The 23,194-nt window shown below is 45.7% G+C and overlaps 1 protein-coding gene across 1 annotated transcript in view; it reads right to left on the bottom strand.

The window, feature by feature from the left end:
* Positions 1–23,194, bottom strand: part of STARD3 (StAR related lipid transfer domain containing 3) — a 44,531-nt gene that overhangs the window by 5,252 nt on the left and 16,085 nt on the right. The window contains exons 3-11 of the mRNA XM_063300642.1: positions 13,144–13,221; positions 12,797–12,874; positions 12,614–12,667; positions 11,808–11,925; positions 10,139–10,237; positions 8,949–9,001; positions 2,651–2,743; positions 1,030–1,092; positions 357–452 (exon numbers count right to left, since the gene is read on the bottom strand). Of these exons, the coding sequence (XP_063156712.1) occupies positions 357–452; positions 1,030–1,092; positions 2,651–2,743; positions 8,949–9,001; positions 10,139–10,237; positions 11,808–11,925; positions 12,614–12,667; positions 12,797–12,874; positions 13,144–13,221 (732 nt within the window). The remainder of the gene's footprint in view (positions 1–356; positions 453–1,029; positions 1,093–2,650; positions 2,744–8,948; positions 9,002–10,138; positions 10,238–11,807; positions 11,926–12,613; positions 12,668–12,796; positions 12,875–13,143; positions 13,222–23,194) is intronic.

Genomic DNA, 23,194 nt, shown 5'->3' with positions numbered 1-23,194 from the left:
TTCTGAACCCTTCAATCCTAAGTGTGTAATGCTTGTGCAAGTGGCATCAAACACTTGAAAGCAGCCAAAGTTTATTTAGCAAACAAATGGATGAGTACACTGCAGTTCTAATTCCTAACCATTAGCTTGAGAAGAAAAACCCCACAAGAAACCTAGAAGCCTATGCAGATTCTTTTCACCCTCAATCTCCCCCCACCTCCCCCAATCACTTCCTAAAGATAGCAGTTCACAGCAAGAGCCGTGTACAGGACCTCAGCCTGGGGGATTAGAGAGGTAAGAATAACTGGTGCTACAAACAGTTTTAGGGATAAGTAAAGAATAGCTTTGGGGAACAGGCCCAGTTTGGAAAGACTTACCTGGCATGCTAGCAAAGTTTTATTCCACAGGACTATCTTCTCTGGCTGGAGAATCAGCTCCTGGTACACTATCTCAGCCGGACATTGTAGAACAGCCTGCCAGTGAGGGACACGGGTTACAGTGCAGAGCCTGCTCCCCCAAAAAGGCTTGCCACACAGGGTGAAATTAACCAACGTCAGTTGGAATGGAGGGGTGAGCTCAGACAATTAAACACCCCAAGCCTAGAAGCAATTATTTTCATTTGGCAGCCTATCCTCCACACTCACTAAAGCAACAATTAAAAGAAATATTCATTTGAGGCCCATGTGATCCTCAGAGGCTGTTGGGTTCCAACTCGTATCATCCCATGTCAGCTGGGCCTGATGGGAGTTGAAACCCATCCATGCCCCAATGCAAAGTCTCTCAAAAAACACCACTGGAAGAAGTGCTGGAAGGAGTGAAATGCCAGCTAGATGCAAACAAGAAACACACGTAACACAGGGAGGCAAGCAACCACCTCGCAGTATCTTCTCCTCCAGTTACTCAAAAAGCATCTCTTTCAGAATGTAGGTTGCATCTGCCCATCTCTACTCACTTCACTTTCAACAAAAGGTGTAGGAAAGGAAAGGAAAGAAGAAATGGGAGCTGGATGGAAAGTTCAGAAGGAAGCTGAAAGTCATCAAGGCACCTTACCTTTAGGATGAAAATCTTGCCATAGAACGGCATCTCGAGACAATGAACCGTGTCACCAAACTCCTGCACAAGAGGTATTGAAGGCACATGAGTTCAACATCTTCCCCTTGGCTGTCTCATGAAAACTTCTAGGGTTGGAGCATTCCCCTCACCCACCATTTTTAACTAACTGAGCTGGCCCCAAGGCCTGCCCCATCACAAGTACAAACAGCAGGCAACCCTATGCTAACTCGTCTACCTGATTCACCAACTGCCAGTCTAAACAACAGCAGCTTCCACTGCTTCCAGAAGATATCTAGCCCAGTGAGCATCCAGGAAGATTACTCCAGTTGAGGGTGAAGCCACCAAGAAGCCTCTTTGTATATGCTCTGGCTGGCCTAATTTGACACACAGAATGAGGTACCAAAGACAGCATTCTTGGTTAATCACAGAGGCTGTGATGGACCCTCAGAAGTAAAGAAGACAGAGACTGGGTGCAGCTATTTAAACTATGACTTATCCACAGGGATGTGTGCATTCTGCTCTTCCATCAAGAATCTGGTGCCAGGTGAATCCAGATATACTGTGATAGAGTATATTACATATACCTCTTATTCTTATTTTGCTTTGATAGCTATTGATAGGGAAAGGATATAGGCAGCTATGCTTCAGTTTTATTCCTGAGCAACAGAATGCTGCAAAAGCCTTACATAGCCCACAGGAAACCCTATATTCTTCACAAGCATTTTCTTTCTCTGGTACAACTGTTGTGTCTCCATGGTCCAACTTCTTCTTTATCTCTTCTCAACTTAGGGATGCAGAATGAGCCTCCTGGTGTTGAACAACAACTAAGAAGGAAAATTTGCCTCCCTCAAATTATTCAACCCCATTCCCAATTCAGTAGGTCTTTATTATTGTAATTTTTAATTAGAATTTTTAAATTAAATTTTGGTCTACGGACCTCTCATAAAAACTAAAATCAAAGAGACAGAAGGGTGTAAGACATCAGGTCCTTATTAAAACTTGCTTGAGAGGCCAGGCCAAAAAGCCTCAAAGCAAGAATGACAAAGCATTGATCCTGCACCCTGTGGCTACCAAAGCAGCGCAGGTAGCATCAGCAGTCTCTGGCATTGCTTTGGCTCTGGGTGGAAGGGAGAACACATCGCAAAACTTCAGCACTGCTCTTTGTAAATCAAACAGTGCTGTTCCCTCAAAATAGTGCCTTTATTTCATCAAGAGGGAGAAGCGTCTAAAAGAGCAGCTAAAAAGACCATTCGGATTTTTCATCCCACAGTGAGGTTTTCTATTTTTGATTTTTAAAGAATATTTGTACATAAAAAGATGATTACTAATCTTTTAGTAATAATAAAGATGGCAGCCTGGAAGTGTCGTGTATTATTTTAGTCTGGGCTGTCTGTCTGATTTTATGTTTTTAGCTGTTTTCTTGTTTTTTCTATTTATTGGACTGGGCAGCCAATATATTTAAAATAATAGTAATCATCACCATCACCATCACCATCATCTACTAAACAGCTCCAGCCACTCCATTAGTTCATGGGGATCATAACTTCTGTTTTGTGAAAAGGTGACCTGGCTGGTTCTAGGATTTCTAGCCAGCAGCCTCTCAGAACTGTAAACTTACCGTGCATTTCTCAAATGTCCAGTGTTCCTCTTGGGCTAAGATCTGGTCCACCACCTCCATTGCTTCTTTGCCTTGCCGGACATACTCTCCCTCCTAGGACAAAATATGAAACACAGCTTAGCAACACATAACCCACCTTATACCCAGCGAATGCTGATATCTCAAGTTCAAAAGATCAAGACTTAATTTAATCTATTATACAGGAGGTACTCTTGGCCTACACCCAGCATCAGCCAGACAGACTTTCCTTCCTTTACCACCTGCACTCTGCTCCTGAGGGTCAAAGTGAACAAATTCTACTGGCAAGTGCCATTCCATGAGAGGATGGAAAGATCACACTCTGTTATCCATTGAATAGGTATAAAAACAGCTTTCCTTAAAACAGGGGTTAGGTACTCTTTTAAAAGCCAGAAGTCATCATATTTTTTGACAGACTGAGGGCTGCAATCTGAGCTGTGTGTGTGTTTGTGTGTGTAATGACACACAGTGGAGATGATTTGTCAAACACTTGGATTTCTTCTTTTCTCCTCTGGTTGGGGGAGTTTTGGTTAATGTTATTATTATTTTTTACCTTTGGTGGGGAAGGAACCTTATGTTGAACTTAATCTAAGGTATATATAACAATTTTGTTGCATTTTTCATCTCAAAATAGCCCAATTTTACCCCAAATTCAAACTGAATTTAAGGAAAATCTCTCTTCACCCCCCAAAAAGGTTATCTTGTCTGCCTTATTTTATTCTCAGTGAGTTGAATATTTGTTAATTTTCAGCAATCTTTCCACCAATATTCCGTAGTATTGCCTGAAGAGATCTGAAAGTCTTTAAAACAATTTAATATTTTATGTGGCTTCCAAGCCTCACATTAACATTCTTTCTGGATATTGTGCAAATATATCCAAACGAGTGTCCTGTCATTTTAGGTATTTTAAGTTATTGCAACATCTTTTAAATAAAATTGGGTGTTTTCTTGTAAAACAAAACAAAACAAAAACTCTAACCATCTGATCAGTTTAAATATTACAGCCCTAGTTGTATGGCTTACTTTGAAAGAAAATCAGGTGTCATACTTACTGTTTCAACAGTAAGAATGAATAAGCAAGTCCAGCCTTGTACACATTTTTCAAAAGCTTCCTCTCCCATCTAAACCAGCACCAGCCCACCATCTTTGCTGTTTTATTTCTCCCAAAGCTAACAGAACTATTACTCATTCAAGGAAGCAGGTGCAGATCACTTGTCCATGTCACAGCAGAACTAGCATTGTACTACCAAAAACGCTTCAGCAAAGGATCGTTACCTTGTCGTGGTGCTGGAGCCTGAGCACCTCAATGATGCCATGAGCTAAACCGTGAAGGGCCACCCAAGACGGGAAGGTCATGACAGAGAGGTCAGACTAAATGCGATCCCTGGGGAAGGTAATGGCAACCCACCCCAGTATTCTTGCGGTGAAAACTAAATGGATCAGTACAACCAGAGATATGTCGGTATACCATCGGAAGATGAGACCCCCAGGTCGGAAGATGGTCAAAATGCTACTGGGGAGGAACAGAGGATGAGTTCAACTAGCCCCAGACGTGATGACGCAGCTAGCTCAAAGCCGAAAGGACGGCTAGTGGCCGACGGTGCTGGTGGCAAATGGCGAATCCGATGTTCTAAGGATCAACACACCATTGGAACCTGGAATGTAAGATCTATGAGCCAGGGCAAATTGGATGTGGTTATTGGGGAGATGTCAAGATTAAAGATAGACATTTTGGGCGTCAGTGAACTGAAATGGACTGGAATGGGCCACTTCACATCAAATGACCACCAGATCTACTACTGTGGGCAAGAGGACCACAGAAGAAATGGAGTAGCCTTCATAATTAATAGTAAAGTGGCTAAAGCAGTGCTTGGATACAATCCAAAAAACGATAGAATGATCTCGATTTGGATTCAGGGCAAGCCATCTAACATCACAGTGATCCAAATATACGCCCCAACCACAGATGCTGAAGAAGCTGAAGTAGAGCAGTTCTATGAGGATCTGCAGCACCTACTGGACAACACGCCTAAAAGAGATGTTATTTTCATCACGGGAGACTGGAATGCTAAGGTGGGCAGTCAAATGACACCTGGAATTACAGGTAAGCATGGCCTGGGAGAACAAAACGAAGCAGGACATAGGCTGATAGAATTTTGCCAAGACAACTCGCTCTGCATAACAAACACTCTCTTCCAACAACCTAAGAGACGGCTTTATACATGGACTTCACCAGATGGACAACACCGAAATCAGATTGACTACATCCTTTGCAGCCAAAGGTGGCGGACATCTGTACAGTTGGTAAAAACAAGACCTGGAGCTGAGTGTAGTTCAGATCACGAACTTCTTATTGCACAATTTAGGATCAGACTAAAGAGATTAGGGAAGACCCACAGATCAGCTAAATATGAGCTCACTAATATTCCTAAGGAATATGCAGTGGAGGTGAAGAATAGATTTAAGGGACTGGACTTAGTAGATAGGGTCCTGGAAGAACTATGGACAGAAGTTTGCAACATTGTTCAGGAGGCGGCAACAAAATACATCCCAAAGGAAGAGAAAACCAAGAAGGCAAAATGGCTGTCTGCTGAGACACTAGAAGTAGCCCAAGAAAGAAGGAAAGCAAAAGGCAACAGCGATACGGGGAGATATGCCCAATTCAATGCAAAATTCCAGAGGCTAGCCAGAAGAGATAAGGAATTATTTTTAAACAAGCAATGCACGGAAGTGGAAGAAGACAATAGAATAGGAACGACAAGAGACCTCTTCCAGAAAATTAGAAACATTGGAGGTAAATTCCAGCCAAAATGGATATGATCAAAAACAAAGATGGCAAGGACCTAACAGAAGAAGAAGAGATCAAGAAAAGGTGGCAAGAATATACAGAAGACCTGTATAGGAAGGATAACAATATCAGGGATAGCTTTGACGGTGTGGTCAGTGAGCTAGAGCCAGACATCCTGAAGAGTGAGGTTGAATGGGCCTTAAGAAGCATTGCTAATAACAAGGCAGCAGGAGACAATGGTATCCCAGCTGAATTGTTCAAAATCTTGCGAGATGGTGCTGTCAAGGTAATGCATGCTATATGCCAGCAAATTTGGAAAACATAAGAATGGCCATCAGATTGGAAAAAATCAACTTATATCCCCATACCAAAAAAGGGAAACACTAAAGAATGTTCAAACTATCGAACAGTGGCACTCATTTCACATGCCAGTAAGGTAATGTTCAAGATCCTGCAAGGGAGACTTCAGCAATTCATGGAGCGAGAATTGCCAGATGTACAAGCTGGGTTTAGAAAAGGCAGAGGAATAGGGACCAAATTGCCAATATCCGCTGGATAATGGAAAAAGCCAGGGCATTTCAGAAAAACATCTATTTCTGTTTTATTGACTATTCTAAAGCCTTTGACTATGTGGACCATAACGAATTGTGGCAAGTTCTTAGTGGTATGGGGATACCAAGTCATCTTGTCTGCCTCCTGAAGAATCTGTATAACGACCAAGTAGCAACATTAAGAACAGACCACGGAACAACGGACTGGTTTAAGATTGGGAAAGGAGTACAGCAGGGCTGTATACTCTCACCCTACCTATTCAACTTGTATGCAGAACACATCATGCGACATGCTGGGCTTGAGGAATCCAAGGCTGGAGTTAAAATCGCTGGTAGAAACATTAACAATCTCAGATATGCAGATGATACCTCTTTGATGGCTGAAAGCAAAGAGGAACCTTATGATGAAGGTGAAAGAAGAAAGTGCAAAAGCTGGCTTGCAGCTAAACCTGAAAAAAACCAAGATTATGGCAACCAGCTTGATTGATAACTGGCAAATAGAGGGAGAAAACGTAGAGGCAGTGAAAGACTTTGTATTTCTAGGTGCAAAGATTACTGCGGATGCTGACTGCAGTCAGGAAATCAGAAGACATTTAATCCTTGGGAGAAGAGCAATGACCAATCTCGATAAAATAGTTAAGAGCAGAGACATCACACTGACAACAAAGGTCCGCATAGCTAAAGCAATGGTGTTCCCTGTAGCAACATATGGCTGCGAAAGCTGGACCATGAGGAAGGCTGAGAGAAGGAAGACAGATGCTTTGGAGCTGTGGTGTTGGAGGAAAATTCTGAGAGTGCCTTGGACTGCAAGAAGATCAAATCAGTCCATACTCCAGGAAATAAAGCCAGACTGCTCACTTGAGGGAATGATATTAAAGGCAAAACTGAAATACTTTGGTCACATAATGAGAAGACAGGACACCCTGGAGAAGATGCTGATGCTAGGGAGAGTGGAAGGCAAAGGAGGGACCAAGGGCAAGATGGATAGATGATATTCTAGAGGTGACGGACTCGTCCCTGGGGGAGCTGGGGGTGTTGACGACCGACAGGAAGCTCTGGCGTGGGCTGGTTCATGAAGTCACGAAGAGTCGGAAGCGACTGAACGAATAAACAAGAAAAAACCAAAAACTATGGCTTTATGCGGCTTCTTCAGGAAGTTGGCAGAAAAGATTAGATAGAATAAAGCTGCCCCCTAGTGGATAGCAAGAGACAAGAGCAAGGCACGAGTAAGTGGATTTTTTGGGTAGCCTAGGGTGGGTAGCCTACGGTGGGTAGTGACTGTTGAAATTTCTGCCGGAAAGATTCAATCCCTGATCAACCTTTGATGTTGCGCTTCAGGGAAGCATGTCAGTTAAAAACATGCAAATGTGAGATCAATAGGTACCGCTTTGGCGGGAAGGTAACGGCGTTCCGTGTCGTCATGCTGGCCACACGACCCGGAAAATGTCTACGGACAACGCCGGCTCTAAGGCTTAGAAACGGAGATGAGCACCGCCCCCTAGAGTCGGACACGACTGGACTTTACGTCAAGGGAAACCTTTACCTTTACTAACATAAATAAAATATAATTATAATTTCTGCAGCCACACTCCTACTTATGAACATAATATACTGTTGCATAGACCTACGTGAAGTGGCTGCAAATTTGATTCAAGCCGATACAACATCTGATCACTGCAGTTATTGTGGTAGATCTTCAGAGTATACTGGTTCTTCTAGGCATGACTTTTTGGATTCAGATTGGTGTTTGGGTAAAAATCTTCCTATGGTAAGTGCTTGGATATCTCAGAGTAGAAACCACCAGTACTAAATTTTGGGCACGTGTCCTGCGGAATATTTCCTTGGATATTTTAGAAGCCAATCCCATTTCTAGCTGTGTGTGAAGTAAAACTGAAAAGATGAAGCAAAGGGATTTAAAAAACCCTCGAAGTAGAAAAGATGGATGGGTGGTGGTGGTGGTATTACTAAATGACATCTGATTCTTTTCCATTACTATTATGGGTTGCTGCCCACTACTCTTGACTAATCTCCTTTTATTTTACTACAGTTCCATTGTGCAATTTAGACTGGACACCCAACATAAAAGCAAATAGATTTATTCTAAAGAATAGAATACAGCATGCACTGTATTATGTAAAAAAAAAAACCCAGAAAAATATAATCCAGAATGTGATAATCATGGTAGAACATAAGAAATATAAAGAAAAAAACAAACGGCATATGTACCTTAGTTTAGTGGCACCTTAAAAACTTACTATGCCATGTGATTTCATGGATTATATTTTACTTTGAAAAGTTGTCTCAAGTTATATAAACACATTTAGGGAGGGATGGGGCTCCAATCAGAGGGAACACTGATGATGTTATTAATAATGGCCATTCACTAAAACAGTAAACAATGGTAACAGTAATCAAGAACCTGTTTTTGCAAATAGCTCTATGGAAATCCAATCCCCATTAACTAGATCTTCGCCTTTTTAATCCAGAAGAACCCTTCATGCATCTGCTTAAATGAACTAGAGTCTATAAAACCTCATACCATGTTTGTCATTATAATGCCAACGAAGTCTGTTTTTATTCTAACAGTCTAACCCAGCTGTCTGAATTTTATCTGAATGGTGCTTTCCTCAAGACACAAAATGCTACATATGGTATCAGTACTGATTTCTCATGTGTGAAGACAATATGCCCAAGAATGCATTTTCCAATGAATTCCAACAAACTGCATGATTTAAGAATGTACGTTTTTGCCTCTCATCTTAAAACTCAACACTATGGCCATAGACTGTGTGTGTTTATACACATCCATCATTTGATCCCTTTGCATGATAGAAACCTATACCACTGCATATACCTCCTTCCATGCTAGCTAGCTTTGGAGTCTGACTGGAAACCAACCCAAAAGGGGCCATATTGAGGCTAAGTTCATCCCAAGGCATACCTCATCACTTACTGCTCTTTTTCCCATAAGTTCTTCATCTGACTCATCTGATCCTGCATTGGAAAAAAAAGAAATATTTACAAGTTGAGAGATGAATTTTAGAAATATTGTGTGTAAAGTAGGAAGAAGCATTTCCAGCCTTATAATTCCTTGACCATCCCAACTATTCTGGAAAAAACACAACAAGAAATTCTAGATATTTACTGTTACTCATCAGTTTGGGTTACCCAACGGTGAGTTTGCTTTTAGAACATGTCAGTATGTAAGAATTGCTAACTCCAATCCTTCTTCGTTTCTGCATGAATTAATGGTTTGTCTTACAACGGGAAGGAGGCAGGCCTAGAATGTAATTCACGTAAAGGAAGAGGGCAACCTTGCAGATTGGATAATTCTATGCCAATTTTGCAGCAATATGGATCTAATGTTCCCATAAGGAAACATTACCTACCATCAGGACAGCGCTACAGAGTACCGTATGTCAAAACATCTAGACATCAAAACTGTTTTTTCCTTGTGCCATTGCTCTGGTGAACTCCTAATTAATGTAGCATGATATAATGATTGACAATGTATGGTAAGACATGACTGCTAAGATGTGACCGGTAATGCTCTGTTAAATGTGAACATATGTTAGACAACAGATGCAGTATACTGTCCCTTAATTCTCCCTTAAATATGAGTGTGTGTTAGTTAATAGTTGTAGTATTAATTCCTTCTATTTTTTTTCTTTCTTGATTGTATAGTTTTAGTAAATAACATTATTACTTTACTGTTGTTTATTTTTGATGTTATGTAAATATATTGAGAGCTCTTCCACCGAAGTCAAATTCCTTGTATGTCCAGTCATACTTGGCCAATAAAGTGTTCTAATTCTAATAAATATGCACCAATTTTGAAAGTGGCTGAAACAGATTCTTTTCTTCATAAAAAATGAGGGGATACAGCTCAGGACATACAAACTGTGCCCTTTATGTCTGCTCCTTTGTGATTTCTTTTAATGAACAGAGAAGTGAAAGAGCCTGGTCACATTCATATCAGCTATTAAACCAAAGATTTTGCAGTCCACAAAAGAGAAGCCCTGTGAATGTCATGTGAATTTATAACTTCCATGTTCTTCTGCAGACCAACTCTTAAACTCATCATATAGAAGGCTGATTAGCAAGTTTTTGAGAGGAAGAAAAAGCAGTCACCTGCAACAGATTCTGGAGGGGAGTAGAACTGGCCATCTGAAAGTGCCCCTGAATAAAGGAGTGGTCCTCGAGCCACAGCAGCCTGAGCTGCCAAGTACCCTGAAAAGGAAAAGAGAAAAGGAAAAGAGAAAAAGAAAAGTTAAGTTGGTTGGCTTAATCCTTAATCATGTGGCACTTGTTGCTCAGTCTACACGACCCATCAATGACATGGGAAAGCCTGCTGAATGAAGGGGAAAATGATGTTTGGAAATAGCGAGCCATCTTAGAAATTATGCTATTTCACAAACTGGGATTATAACTGTCACCGAAGCCCAACTGAAACTGAAAGACTCAGGAAGCTTGATCACTGTTCACTGGTAGAAAAGATAAAAACCTATGCCTAATTAGGAGAGACTGGCCTAATTACGGACTGACTTGGCCTTCCTGGAAGATCTATCTGTGTGAAAGTGGAAAGCAAAGCAAAGTGAAAAATGCATTTTAGTTCCTTCAGTTTGGGTTATTAGACACTCAGTGATGAAGAGTTTGTAGGAAAACACAGCAGCCTGGCTGTCTGGATCACTGATCCAGCAACTGAGGTTTCTGTCAGATACTACGAACAAGTGTATTCTACATCCTGTCAAACAATAGTTTGTATGATGACTCTATCATCAGGGTGAAAATTACTATTGATGTGTTCTTCTTTAAGAGCCTCAAAATGACAGACATACCAGTTCACCCTTTTACTTTTCCAACTGTTTTATTCATTTATTTCTCATATTTATATATCAGCAGAATCCAAATACCCCTGGTGGTATTGGATTAGTTAGACTAAGTATTATCTCCAAGGGATAGGCATGGTTTTAAATCCAGGCCTTCCAACTGCTAACTAATACAGACTAGAAATTGTGGCTAGAATACTTTTGGGGTGATAATGGGAAAATATGACAGAATTTGAAAAGATGTGACAAATTTACTGCCCACTCCAACATCCTCGTGCTAAAATCCTTAGTCTTTCTTCCTAAACGCAAGTCTAGATTTCATGATCACGGAACAGTGCTTTAAAAAGTCCCCAGGCCTTTAACCCATCTGCATATCAAACTACTGCAGATTGAGACCTCAACATCAAAGTCATACAAAAGTCTAATTACATCATAGCAGATCACGAATCTGGACATTCTGCTGGACAAACAAGGCAACTCTTTGCAGCATAACAGACACATGTTTGGACCCAGAAAAGCAGACTTATCTTTCTCTTGTATAGGAGCTGGCCAAACTACTGTAACTTTTCAGCTTGGTCTCTCTGCCTGGCACATCTAAAAAGCAATTGTCTAAATCACTAAAGAGCTTTTTTCCTCTAAGCAATCCAGGTTATGTTTCTAGATTAAAAGTGGCATTTTAGTTCTGCCATCTTTAAAAAAAAATTGCAGAATGCCAAAAATAAAGTGAGACAGAAAGAAAAGATTTGTCATGGGTATATTCTAACTTCTTTCTCCTTAAAGGAAAGAAGGAGCTTATTAAATGAATTCAAAGCCTTAGGAGATATTGGTTCTAATATAGCAAATGCTACCTTGAAGTCTATGAGGCAGTCTCCGGTCAGAATGCCTCCCCAAGAAAGCTGTTAACACCATTTTAATGGGTGGAACAGCAGCTTTATTTGATACATCCACCTTCACTTGATAAGCAGACTCACATTGTTCTTCTTCTGTCTCTTGTGGCAAGACTTTGAAATCCAAAAACCATGTTTCTAGCCAGGCAAGGACAAAGGAAACGATGGGCAGAAGGTAGCCAAATGCCCCTTTGTTCAACAGCTGTTGGATAAAGAAAGAAAAAAAAAGAGAAGTTTCAAGGCACATATTGGAAATCACTTAATATTTATTATAGCCTTCCAGTTGGGTTGGACCTATAACCTTCATACATTCCAGACAGAATGGCCACTGACTACAGGTAGACCTTGTTTAGTAACTGCCTTGTTTAGCAACCATCTGCAGTTATGATGGTGATGAAAAAGTAACTTTACGACCAATCCTCGCATTTACTACTTTTGCAGGTCTGTTAAGTTGCTGGTCCCAATTGCAGTCGCTAAACGAGGACTACCTATATGGGAATTACAGCAACACATCTGGAGGGTCTTAGCTTAATGAAGGCAAATATATTCAGTACTCCTTAAAGACTGATATTCACCATCTTGGAAGATCAGCTGTTACAGATAAAGCACTTCATCTGTAAGCACACTTTTGTATCTCCCATTCCATTAGCACCAGTGGAGTTTTAATGATTTTTGCATAATTTTAGTAAAAGTTTTAAAATAAAGAATAGTACAAGCTAAAAGAAAAAAAGATGCAACAAAACAAAATGAAAGAAACCCCCTAAGAAGTGAAGTTTTAATGATGAACTGAATACCCATGGGCTAATTTGAGATATTCTATCCTGCTCCAAGCATTAGAAAGGTGGCCACAAATTTCAGAGTAGAACCCACATTTTTTTTCATGAACTCACATCTGAGAAGATAACTTTCACTATCAGGAAGGTACTGGACACCAATGTAGTGATCTTGGGGATGAAGCAGTGGGAAGGAGGAGAAAGAAAAAGGAAAAACCATGAACAAACAAACAAGAGCTATCTCTTAGGCAGCCACAAAGATATGTAATTAAGTGAATTATGCAAATAGATTTTTCTTACCGCTATAACCCACCAATGACGGAGTCTAAAAACAGCATATCCAAGAAGTAGCACCGAGAACCGGAAAAATGCCAAGAGCTTATAAAAATGAACACACAAAGCATTTATGAACAATGATGAAGTTCTGAGAAATACAATACATCACAATTATTTTTGAGTGAACTAAATTAGTACAAGACTATATAAACTGCTGGTCCTGCAGGAAGCTTTTCAGAGATGGAAAAAGAATTCTATAAAACGCAACTGCTGACATCCTTTAACAGTTACCCATGTGAATTATTTAGCAATAATTTGCCCTGGCCAAAAAAGCTTCTCTTTTTAAAAGACAATTTCAGCAGAATACTTACAAATATGTCAAAAAAGGATGTTTTAAAGTTGTAATGGATGACTTCTTCCTTTAAATTGACTTGGATACTTTTGATAGTCTGAAAGCAAGTAAGGTTAAAGAAAATGACATTAATGAAGTTTGATGGATAAACAAAGGCTAGGGTACTTTTTAATGCAGTGAAGTTCCAGTCAGTTTAAGGAAAGAATCTAGATTTACTTCAGCCTAGCCTTCCCCAATTGGTGCCTCCAGGCATGGTGGGACTACAATTCCCAGAATTCAGAACCAGCATAGCCTCTTATCACGTATAAGGCCACATGTCATGAGTGCCGTTGAGCTAAAGTCATCAGCGCAAGGGCACTCATGACAATGACAAGGAAATAAGTGAAGGGGCACAAGTTAAGTAGCCATCAACCCACAACGACTAACGGCTAACAAACAATAGCTAAACGAATCACGGAGCCACCCAAGCCATCAGCGACAATACAACGGGGATCGCCCAGCTGAAAGCAATCAGCAGAAGAATGGAAACCTGAGGATGGGCGATCCTGGAAACCCTCAACCAATGGCAGGGCAACGCATGGGACAAAGGGGGGTGACGTGACTGTGAGCGAGGGGGCGCTGACCGGCGCGGGGTATTTAAACCCCGCACCGGCGCGCTCCTGTCACTCTCAGCTTTTTTCTACTAACGTTGTACCTAACCTGAAATAAACCAGAACCTGCTTTGCAAACCAGCGTCTGAATGTTATTCAGAGGTAGGCAGCGCATGACATAAAGCTGAGAGTCATAAACTCAGCCTCGCCGAGCCCCACCGGACGACAACGAGCCGCGGGAGGAGTAGACGGCGAGAAGACCAGCAAGATGAGGCCGGAACGGCGCGGGCAAGGAGGGCGAGCCGCGTGGCAAGAGACAGAGGAGGACCGACCGAGGCCAGAGGCACCGCGGACTCCCGGAGCCATGGACGCCCACCCCACCCGACCCGAGCCTCAGCTCCAACCCCAAGGGGAGATGGCGACGGAGGCAACCCGACCGCGGGAGGGAGCAGCACGACTTCCGAAACCAGCGGAGGACCCCGCGCCCCACATCGCACCCCAGCAACGGGCGTGGAGCGACAGCCCCACGGTGCTCAACACGGAGGAGGACGACGGAGACACCCATCAGACGGAGGAGGAAGCGGACCCGCGGCGGAGGGACGATGAACCCCACCGGCAACCCACCCCCGAGGACGCGCCAACGGAACCGGCCCCAGCGGCGGCGCGGGCTGTGGACGAGGAGGCACGAGCTGAACTCGCGGCCATGCGGGCTCAGCTGACGGAACTCCGGACCATGCTCCAGGCGCTTATGCCCCCCACGCCACCCAACGACGTCCCCGCACAAGCCCACACCCCGAGCGAAGCACCGAACCCACACGGGCCAGCGGAGAGCCAGCAGACGGCACAGGCGGCCGACACCACACCCCAGGAAGCGAGAGGCGGGGCCGCACAAAACGCCCGGGCCCCAAAGGACTTCCCCATCTTCTTCGATGGGACCCCCTCAAAGCTCTCGTTTTTCATCACCAACGCTAGGGAGTTCATGGGGAGGCACGGACACTCCTATGACTCCGAGGCCGACAAGATCGCCGCCGTGGCGATCAAACTCCAAGACAGGGCGGCGGACTGGTACGTCCAACTGTACGAGTCCAGCTCCCCCGCCCTCGCCACCTTCCCTGCTTTCATCAAAGAGATGAAAAACTACTTCGAAGACCCCCTAGCTAAAGTACGGGCGAAAAGCGCACTCCAGAGACTTAAACAGGGCACACGCACGGTCCCTGACTACGCCCTGGAGTTCAAAGCCCTCGCGGGAAAGGTCTGCGACTGGTCTGAGACCACCCTGCTGGAAATCTTCAAAAGGGGGCTCAACCGCGACGTTCTCCAATGGGCCCTCTACCGCGACGACCCAGAAACGTTACACGGGTGGATCCACCTCGCGGGGAGAGCCGAACACGCGCACCGCACCTTCCTTATGACAACCACGGAAGACACAAACTATGTCGGGAAAAAGGTACCCGCACCACACGGGGGGATGGCCGGCCCCATATACTCAAAAAAGAGGTTCAACCGGGAGCCCTGCGGGAGGTGTGGCAAATTAGGGCACAAGACGGCGGATTGCTTCGCCAACCGACCGCCGACCAGCGCGCCCAAGCCCGCCCCGAAAATTAGCCCCAAACCACCCAACCCGGGGCCGCCCCCTCACCGCCGAATGACCGTGGCCACAGCGACACCGGAAGAGGGCTGGGACGCGCACTGGGGGGAAGAGGACAATACCGACCCCGACCAGCCGGCGGGAAATGCTCCCCGCCTGCTCTGAGACGCGTGGCAAGGCAGGCGGTGGGACAGCAACGCGGACCACCTCAACGAAACGACAAAAGCTCCGTAATATTGGCAGCAATCCAACTCTCTGCCGGCAACGGAGCCACCACGGCCGCGGCACTAGTGGACTCGGGGTGCTCAAAAAACCTCATCCACCCCGACCTAGTTGCCAAACTCGACCTCCGCTGCTTCCCCCTCCCCACGCCGCTGGCATTCCACCAGCTGGACGGCTCTACTGCGGGAGGGAAACCAGCCACGCTACAAACCGAGCCGGTCACCCTGCAAATGGGCACTCACACCGAGCGCACATCGTTCGTAGTCACGCCCATCGGACGGCCCATTGCAGTCCTGGGGATGCCATGGCTCGCGAAAAACAACCCGCGGATCAACTGGGCGACCCGCACCTTCACATTCGGCGACGGCGAGTATCGAGCACCAGCACCAGCTGGCAAAAGCAACCCCACGGTAGGACGAGCGGAGGCGACCACACAAGACAACGCCGCCACCACAGCAGACCTACCAGAACAATACGCCGACTTCTCCGAGGTCTTCGGAGAGGCAGAGGCAGACCAACTACCCCCCCACCGCAAGACGGATTGCCGGATCGACCTACTGCCCGACGTCCCCCTACCTAGACCAAAGATCTATTCGATGACCCCGAAGGAGATGGCAACCCTCCGGGAGTTCATCGATAAAAACCTAGACAGGGGATTCATAGAGCCAGCATGCTCACCGGTCGGAGCCCCCGTCTTATTCCGGGAGAAGAAAGACGGGACCCTACGGCTCTGCACCGACTACCGGGGCCTAAACGCGGCTTCCCTGTCCAACAAATACCCCTTACCCCTGGTAAAGGACATGCTCGCCCACCTCTCCACGGGCAAAATCTTTTCCAAATTGGACCTTCGCGAGGCGTACTATCGCATCCGAATCAGGGAGGGGGACGAATGGAAGACGGCGTTTAACTGCCCCCTAGGCGCCTTCCAGTACAAGGTACTGCCCTTCGGACTCGCGGGGGCCCCTGGGGTGTTCATGCAGCTCATCAATGAGGTACTGCATGAACATCTGTTTAAAGGGGTCCTGGTCTACATCGACGACGTCCTCATTTACACAAAAACACACGAGGAACACGTAACCTTAGTCAGGCAAGTCCTCGACAAGCTCAGAAGGGCGCAGCTCTACGCAAAGCCTACAAAGTGCGAGTTTCACAAAGAGCGCCTAGACTATTTGGGGTATCGAATCTCCGGGGACGGCATCGAAATGGACCCCGCAAAAGTCGAAGCGGTGCTAAACTGGGAGCGGCCCCGCAACAGACGGCAACTACAGAGCTTCCTGGGATTCGCGAATTTCTACAGGTCCTTCGCCCGGGGGTTCGCTGAGATAGCCCTCCCCTTAACGGACCTCCTCAAAACCAAAGGGGTGGGGGACACCCGACGCGCCAAGAACCCAGGCACAGTGCTGAATTGGACTCCCGCGTGCCAGACCGCATTCGACAAGCTGAAAGCGCTGTTCACGACGGAGCCAATCCTCGCACACCCGGACCCAGAACGGCCGTTCGTGGTCCAAGCCGACGCCTCAGACTTCTCCCTGGGAGCCATCCTGCTACAAAAAGACTCCACGGGGCTCCTGAAACCATGCGCCTACCTGTCAAGGAAGTTCTCCGAGACAGAGAGGCGATGGCACGTCTGGGAGAAAGAAGCCTTCGCGGTGAAATCGGCACTAGAGACATGGCGTCACCTACTCGAGGGAGCCACCCAACCATTCGAGGTCTGGACGGACCACCGGAACCTCGAGGCCCTACGAACGCCTAGACGCCTTAGCCCAAAACAGGTCCGATGGGCCCAATTCTTCAGCCGCTTTGATTTCCAGCTGAAGTTCATGCCGGGCAAGAAGAACTTCCTGGCCGACGCCCTCTCCCGGCTGCCCCAAGACGAAGAGCCCGCCCCAGACACCATTGGGACGGTCCTATCCGCCTCGCAACTGGGAATGGCCGTGACCACCCGAAGCGGCGCACGGAGGCAGCTCGACGCTACGGCGCAGCCGACGGCGGGGCAACCGGCGACGGAAAGAAGCCAACCGCAACTACCAGGGGGAATGCGCACGGACCTCGCCGCCGCCCTCAAAACCGACCCCTGGTTCCTGGCAAACCCCGACAAGGTAACGATGGCGCAAGACCTGGCATGGGGGGAAGGCAGAATCTACGTCCCGGACTCGCAACGCCAGGCGATCTTGCATAGGTCACACGACGCCAAGCAAGCGGGACACTTTGGGTTCCTCAAGACCCTACACCTAACACGGCGCCAATTCTGGTGGCCCGCGCTCAGGCGAGACGTAAAAACCTACGTGGCGTCCTGCCCAACGTGCGCTAGGGCCAAACGGGCACCAGGCAAACCCGCGGGGCTATTGCAACGGGTGGCAGAACCCTCCCGCCCATGGGAGGAAATCTCTATGGATTTTATAGTGGACCTCCCACCCAGCCAGAAGAAAACGGCCATTTGGGTGGTGAAGGACTACTTCTCAAAGCAGGCCCACTTCATCCCCTGCACGTCGGTCCCATCCTCACAACAACTAGCCAAACTCTTCCTCATCCACGTGTACAGGCTACACGGATGTCCCGCACGTGTGGTGACCGACAGGGGCACACAGTTCACCTCCAAATTCTGGCGGGCCTTCCTGAAGCTGACGGGGACCCAACAGGCCCTATCTACGGCTTGGCATCCGCAGACGGACGGAGCCACTGAGGTTCTTAATGCCACCTTAGAGCAATTTATACGATCATATACGAACTACCACCAAGACGACTGGGCTGAACTGCTCCCGTTCGCCGAAGTCGCATACAACAACGCCGTCCACACGAGCACGGGGAAAACCCCGTTCGAAGTGGTCTCGGGGCGCGACTTTGTCCCCATACCGGAGCTACCTCAACCCCCGGAACCCCAGGTGGACGCCAGCGACTGGGGACGGAAGATCGCGGAAGCATGGCCAGTAATCACGGCGGCGCTAAAGGAGGCACAGGCTGCTTACAAAGAGCAGGCCGACAAGCACCGGCGCCAACAACCGCCGTTCCAGGCGGGAGATATGGCCTATCTCTCCACCAAGTTCCTAAAGTCAACCCAACCCTCGAAAAAACTGGGGCCTAAGTACATCGGGCCGTTCCGAGTCACGCAAATAGTGAACCCGGTAGCAATACGCCTGGACCTGCCACACAACCTCCGGAGACTCCACCCGGTGTTCCATACCAGCCTCCTAAAACCGGCAACCACCTCCCGATGGCACCCAAGCACGCCACAGCCCGCACCGCTAATGATCGACGGGCAACACCACTTCGAGGTCAGGGACATCCTCGACTCCCGCAAGCAACGAGGAACTCTACACTATCTGGTCAGGTGGAAACACTTCCCCCACCCGGAATGGGTGGCGGCGCACAACGTTAACGCGCCTGACCTGACCAGAGCATTTCACCGGGCATACCCCGACAAACCGCAACCAAGGTCAGCAAAACCAACCCCCCCCCCGCAGGCCCCCCCCCGCCTCCCGTGCCCCAAGGGAAAGGGCCCCCCCCAAGCCCGCGACTTGGGTGGACCTTCCCCCCCCCGGGACTCACTCCCCCCGCCCCGGGCCCACGGGGTGGTGACAAACGATCGCCAGCACCCTCCCCCCGCCCCCCGGCCGCGGGGGAGTGGCAAGCAAGTCAACAGGGCAACCTGGGGGCAACGCCCAGGAGACACAACAAAGGCGACGCACTCAAAATAAGAAAAGAAGGGCCCTACCTAGAGCTGAGCAGCACCCGACCAGCCACGCCTCTCGCCTCGCCGAACTGAGCCAAACAAACAGGGTGTGGTTGGAGCATGCGCACGCCAGGTCAGAACCCGAGCATGCGCACCATGGACACACCCTGGGAAGGCACGTGGTAGAGGGAGGAGCAAAGGGAGGGGCGACAACTACTCCGGCGGGAACTTTGAAAAAGAAAAAAAAAAAAAAAAAAAAAAATGTGGCGTTTTGACAGCTCCACGGGGAAAACCAAGAAAACCGGGGGAGAACACTATTCGAAAAGGGGGCAGTATGTCATGAGTGCCGTTGAGCTAAAGTCATCAGCGCAAGGGCACTCATGACAATGACAAGGAAATAAGTGAAGGGGCACAAGTTAAGTAGCCATCAACCCACAACGACTAACGGCTAACAAACAATAGCTAAACGAATCACGGAGCCACCCAAGCCATCAGCGACAATACAACGGGGATCGCCCAGCTGAAAGCAATCAGCAGAAGAATGGAAACCTGAGGATGGGCGATCCTGGAAACCCTCAACCAATGGCAGGGCAACGCATGGGACAAAGGGGGGTGACGTGACTGTGAGCGAGGGGGCGCTGACCGGCGCGGGGTATTTAAACCCCGCACCGGCGCGCTCCTGTCACTCTCAGCTTTTTTCTACTAACGTTGTACCTAACCTGAAATAAACCAGAACCTGCTTTGCAAACCAGCGTCTGAATGTTATTCAGAGGTAGGCAGCGCATGACACCACACTTCTGGAGATACTGGAATAGGAAAGCTTTAGGATCATGCACAATTTGTATCTTGAGTGCGAAACTGTTTTAAGTACAAAATCCTCTGTTTCAAGCTCAAAACAGAGTACTTGAAGCATTGTTAATGAGCTTGAAATGTTTCCAAAATTTCTGAAAAAGCATTTCATGCTCAAGAACAGCACTTGAGGTGGGACATTTTCTGAAGTTTTGTGCTTGAAATGGTACAGAACAAAGTATTTTCCACATCCTAGGAAGTTCTTTCTAGGCAATACTGGGTATCTCAACTACATAGAAAAAAGCCAGATTGTTTCAATACACGATTACTGCAGAGAGATTACTGTATAGTATGCACAGAGACGGAAAGATTCGACACTACCCGCTATGGAGGAATGGTTGGTGAAGTTGACGGATTTTGCTGAAATGGATAAGTTGACTTTTTTGATTAGAGAAAAGACACTATCTACATTTACTGGTGACTGGAAGCCTCTTACAGACTTTTTGTGTAAAAATGGGGAAAAAAAGAACTTGTGATTTACGGTTTTGATGATTAGACAGGATAGATTACAGAAAGAAGAGTAACATGTATTGTTAGAGAGGTTATAATATATTGTACTTATAACTGCTGTGAAGGATATTGGAAGCCACTTTCTTATACCTTTTTTCTCTTTCTTTTCTATTTTTCTTAACTTTTTCCTTTTCTTGCACTTTCTGCCTTTTCTTTGATTTCTTTCTTTTTCCTTCTTTCTTACTTTATATTAGTTTGTGTTAGTTTTTATCTTCTTTCAAAGTTTTAGTAAAAATTATATATATATCTCAACTGCAGAATAACATATAGCACTGGGATTAGCTCTAGTCCAGTCTGATTTGGCTCATATTTTCTGTTATACATCATTTAGTTGTGAATTGCTGAGAAAACCGAAGATGGGTTAGCTCCACAAGGAAGGGCAGCAAGTTTAATTTGGAGTGATTGCATCCTTAGATCAGCCTATTTGGGGATTTCATAGATCAACCAGGTTGTAGCTATAATCACTAGTCTGATCCACTGAAATATATGTGAGAGGCATTAGGGAGGAACCTGAATCAACTAGCCCACATAGGAAGACTAATTTATTGGGCCCCCATCACTAGAACTAATTTAAATTTCACATTCAAATTGCACAAGTTCTAGTCCAAGATGAATTGTTGTGGCAGTAATTAAATCTTGAGCCATATATAAGTAGGCTCCAGCAGTACTGCCAAGTTTCCTCCCCTACCTGTTAAGCAACAGGGTGACTGGGTAATACATTGACAGAATTACTATCCTACATTCATGGCCTAATTAGATCTAATCCATACTTGAGACTGGAAGATGGCACTCTTGGCAGAGGGATCGGGTCCTGGACAGTCGGTGTTGCTCCATTCAGTCAGACTACTTTCAGCAACACTTAAGAGATTCAGTGGGTTGCTAGAAGAACCACCAGAGTTCTTGCTGAGCAGAACCGTCTTACACCTTCTCTAATCAGCTACCATCCAAGTATGCCGGACTTCAATGCTCATTATTCTCAGTTGGCCTGGCATTTTCCAGGTTGGGGAAGAGTAGTTCTCTACCATCATATTTTTGCCTGAAATCTGCCTAACAGTGGCAGTTAGACTCCTTTCATCTTTAATGCTAGCTTCTTGGTCTGCACCTTTCAAACACAGTATCAAGCAACAAGTCATAAGAGTTAAAAACAAACATGCAACATGAATGTTAAGAGTGATAAACCAAGCACTAGACATGTAGCATGAATGTAAGAGTCCCCCGTTGGGGGAGATGGGTGGTGATACATATTTAAATAAATAAATAAAGGTGCAGTTTCAGTAAAATTATTCAGACCAATATAAGCTAACAGCAATAACAAGCTATGCTATGAATTATAACTTTTAATAGGCACCAGCAAATAACAAGTATCTTACTCTTAATACATATCAGAGGAAAAGATATCCAAAAAGCCAAACCTGTCCTGAACTAGGTGCTATTCCACCTCTAAATGCTTTCCTCTATAACAGGGTTTTTCCCCAGCCTGACAGCTAGGGAATTCTAGGAGTTGAAGTTCACAAATCTGAAAGTTGCTGAGGTTGAGAAACACTGCTCTACAAGAATCCCTGAGAGGTAGACAATATGGAGCCCTGCAGAATGATTTGGATACTCCTGCGAATGCAGGTCATTGGCCATAGTGGTTGGTGTTTATAGAAACTGTAGCCCAGAACATCTGCAAGATGCCAGATTGCTGAATGCCTTGGTACTATTATCTAAAGGGGATGAAAGTATTATGGAGATTCTCCTCTCTCCACTTGTTCTTATGAATGTGAGGTTCCACTCCCTCCATTCGTTTTTATGTTGTTGAACAGCCGCCTATACAGAATCTTGCTTCTAGCAGGACAAGTTTTCCTTTAATTGTACATTCCTCTGTGGCGAAACTGATTGGCTCATCTGAGCCTATAATTTTACCAGGGAAATCACGTGCCACTTCCTGTGAATATAATATTTAGACTTCTCATTGTTTCCCTTCCTTTCAAAAAAGCCCCTTTTTCTAATGCTTTGAAAGCTAGGAAACAGAGTGAATGGGTGGCCATGTGATGAATCTCTGCTCATTCGCCTGTCAAAGAGGTCGCGGTTTCCAAATCTGCACTATAGTGGCATTCAAGAAGTTTGTAAGTTACTGTACTTGGGCTAGTTTCTCACAATGGTTCCTACTGTGGAATATACTGGTATGTTGCATGTGAATCAGGGTAGAGTGAAGTAACAAAGGCATTCCATTTCCATCACATGGTTCCTTCCATTTAGAACCATTCTGTTCTTGCTGACATGCCATATTGTGAACTGTTTTATTTACTATTAATATTGTTGGAATGCTCCACAGTTACTGCATATTATGTATCTTGAAGTGATTGTTGATGACATTTCTATTCACAGCTTGTAGTATGTCTTTGACAATTAGCCACCCTTTAGACACGATGGACTACAACTTCCATTTCCCCTGGACAAACAGCCAACAGATGTAGAAGGTCCCAGGTTGGAAGAATTGATAAAAGTTGTATGTTCTATAGTACTAACTGCTGCTGGTGAGCAGGACTATAGTATGGGAGTAGTTTTTTCTAATGCATTGAGGAACCAATTGGAACATCATGTTTGCAACCAGGAAAGAATGTTTTTTTTTTAAGTCAAACTGGCTTCTATTCCTATA

Source organism: Candoia aspera, chromosome 4 (genome assembly GCF_035149785.1).
Source record: "Candoia aspera isolate rCanAsp1 chromosome 4, rCanAsp1.hap2, whole genome shotgun sequence".
Classification (NCBI taxonomy): domain Eukaryota; kingdom Metazoa; phylum Chordata; class Lepidosauria; order Squamata; family Boidae; genus Candoia; species Candoia aspera.
This window is presented reverse-complemented; position numbering and strand designations above follow the sequence as displayed.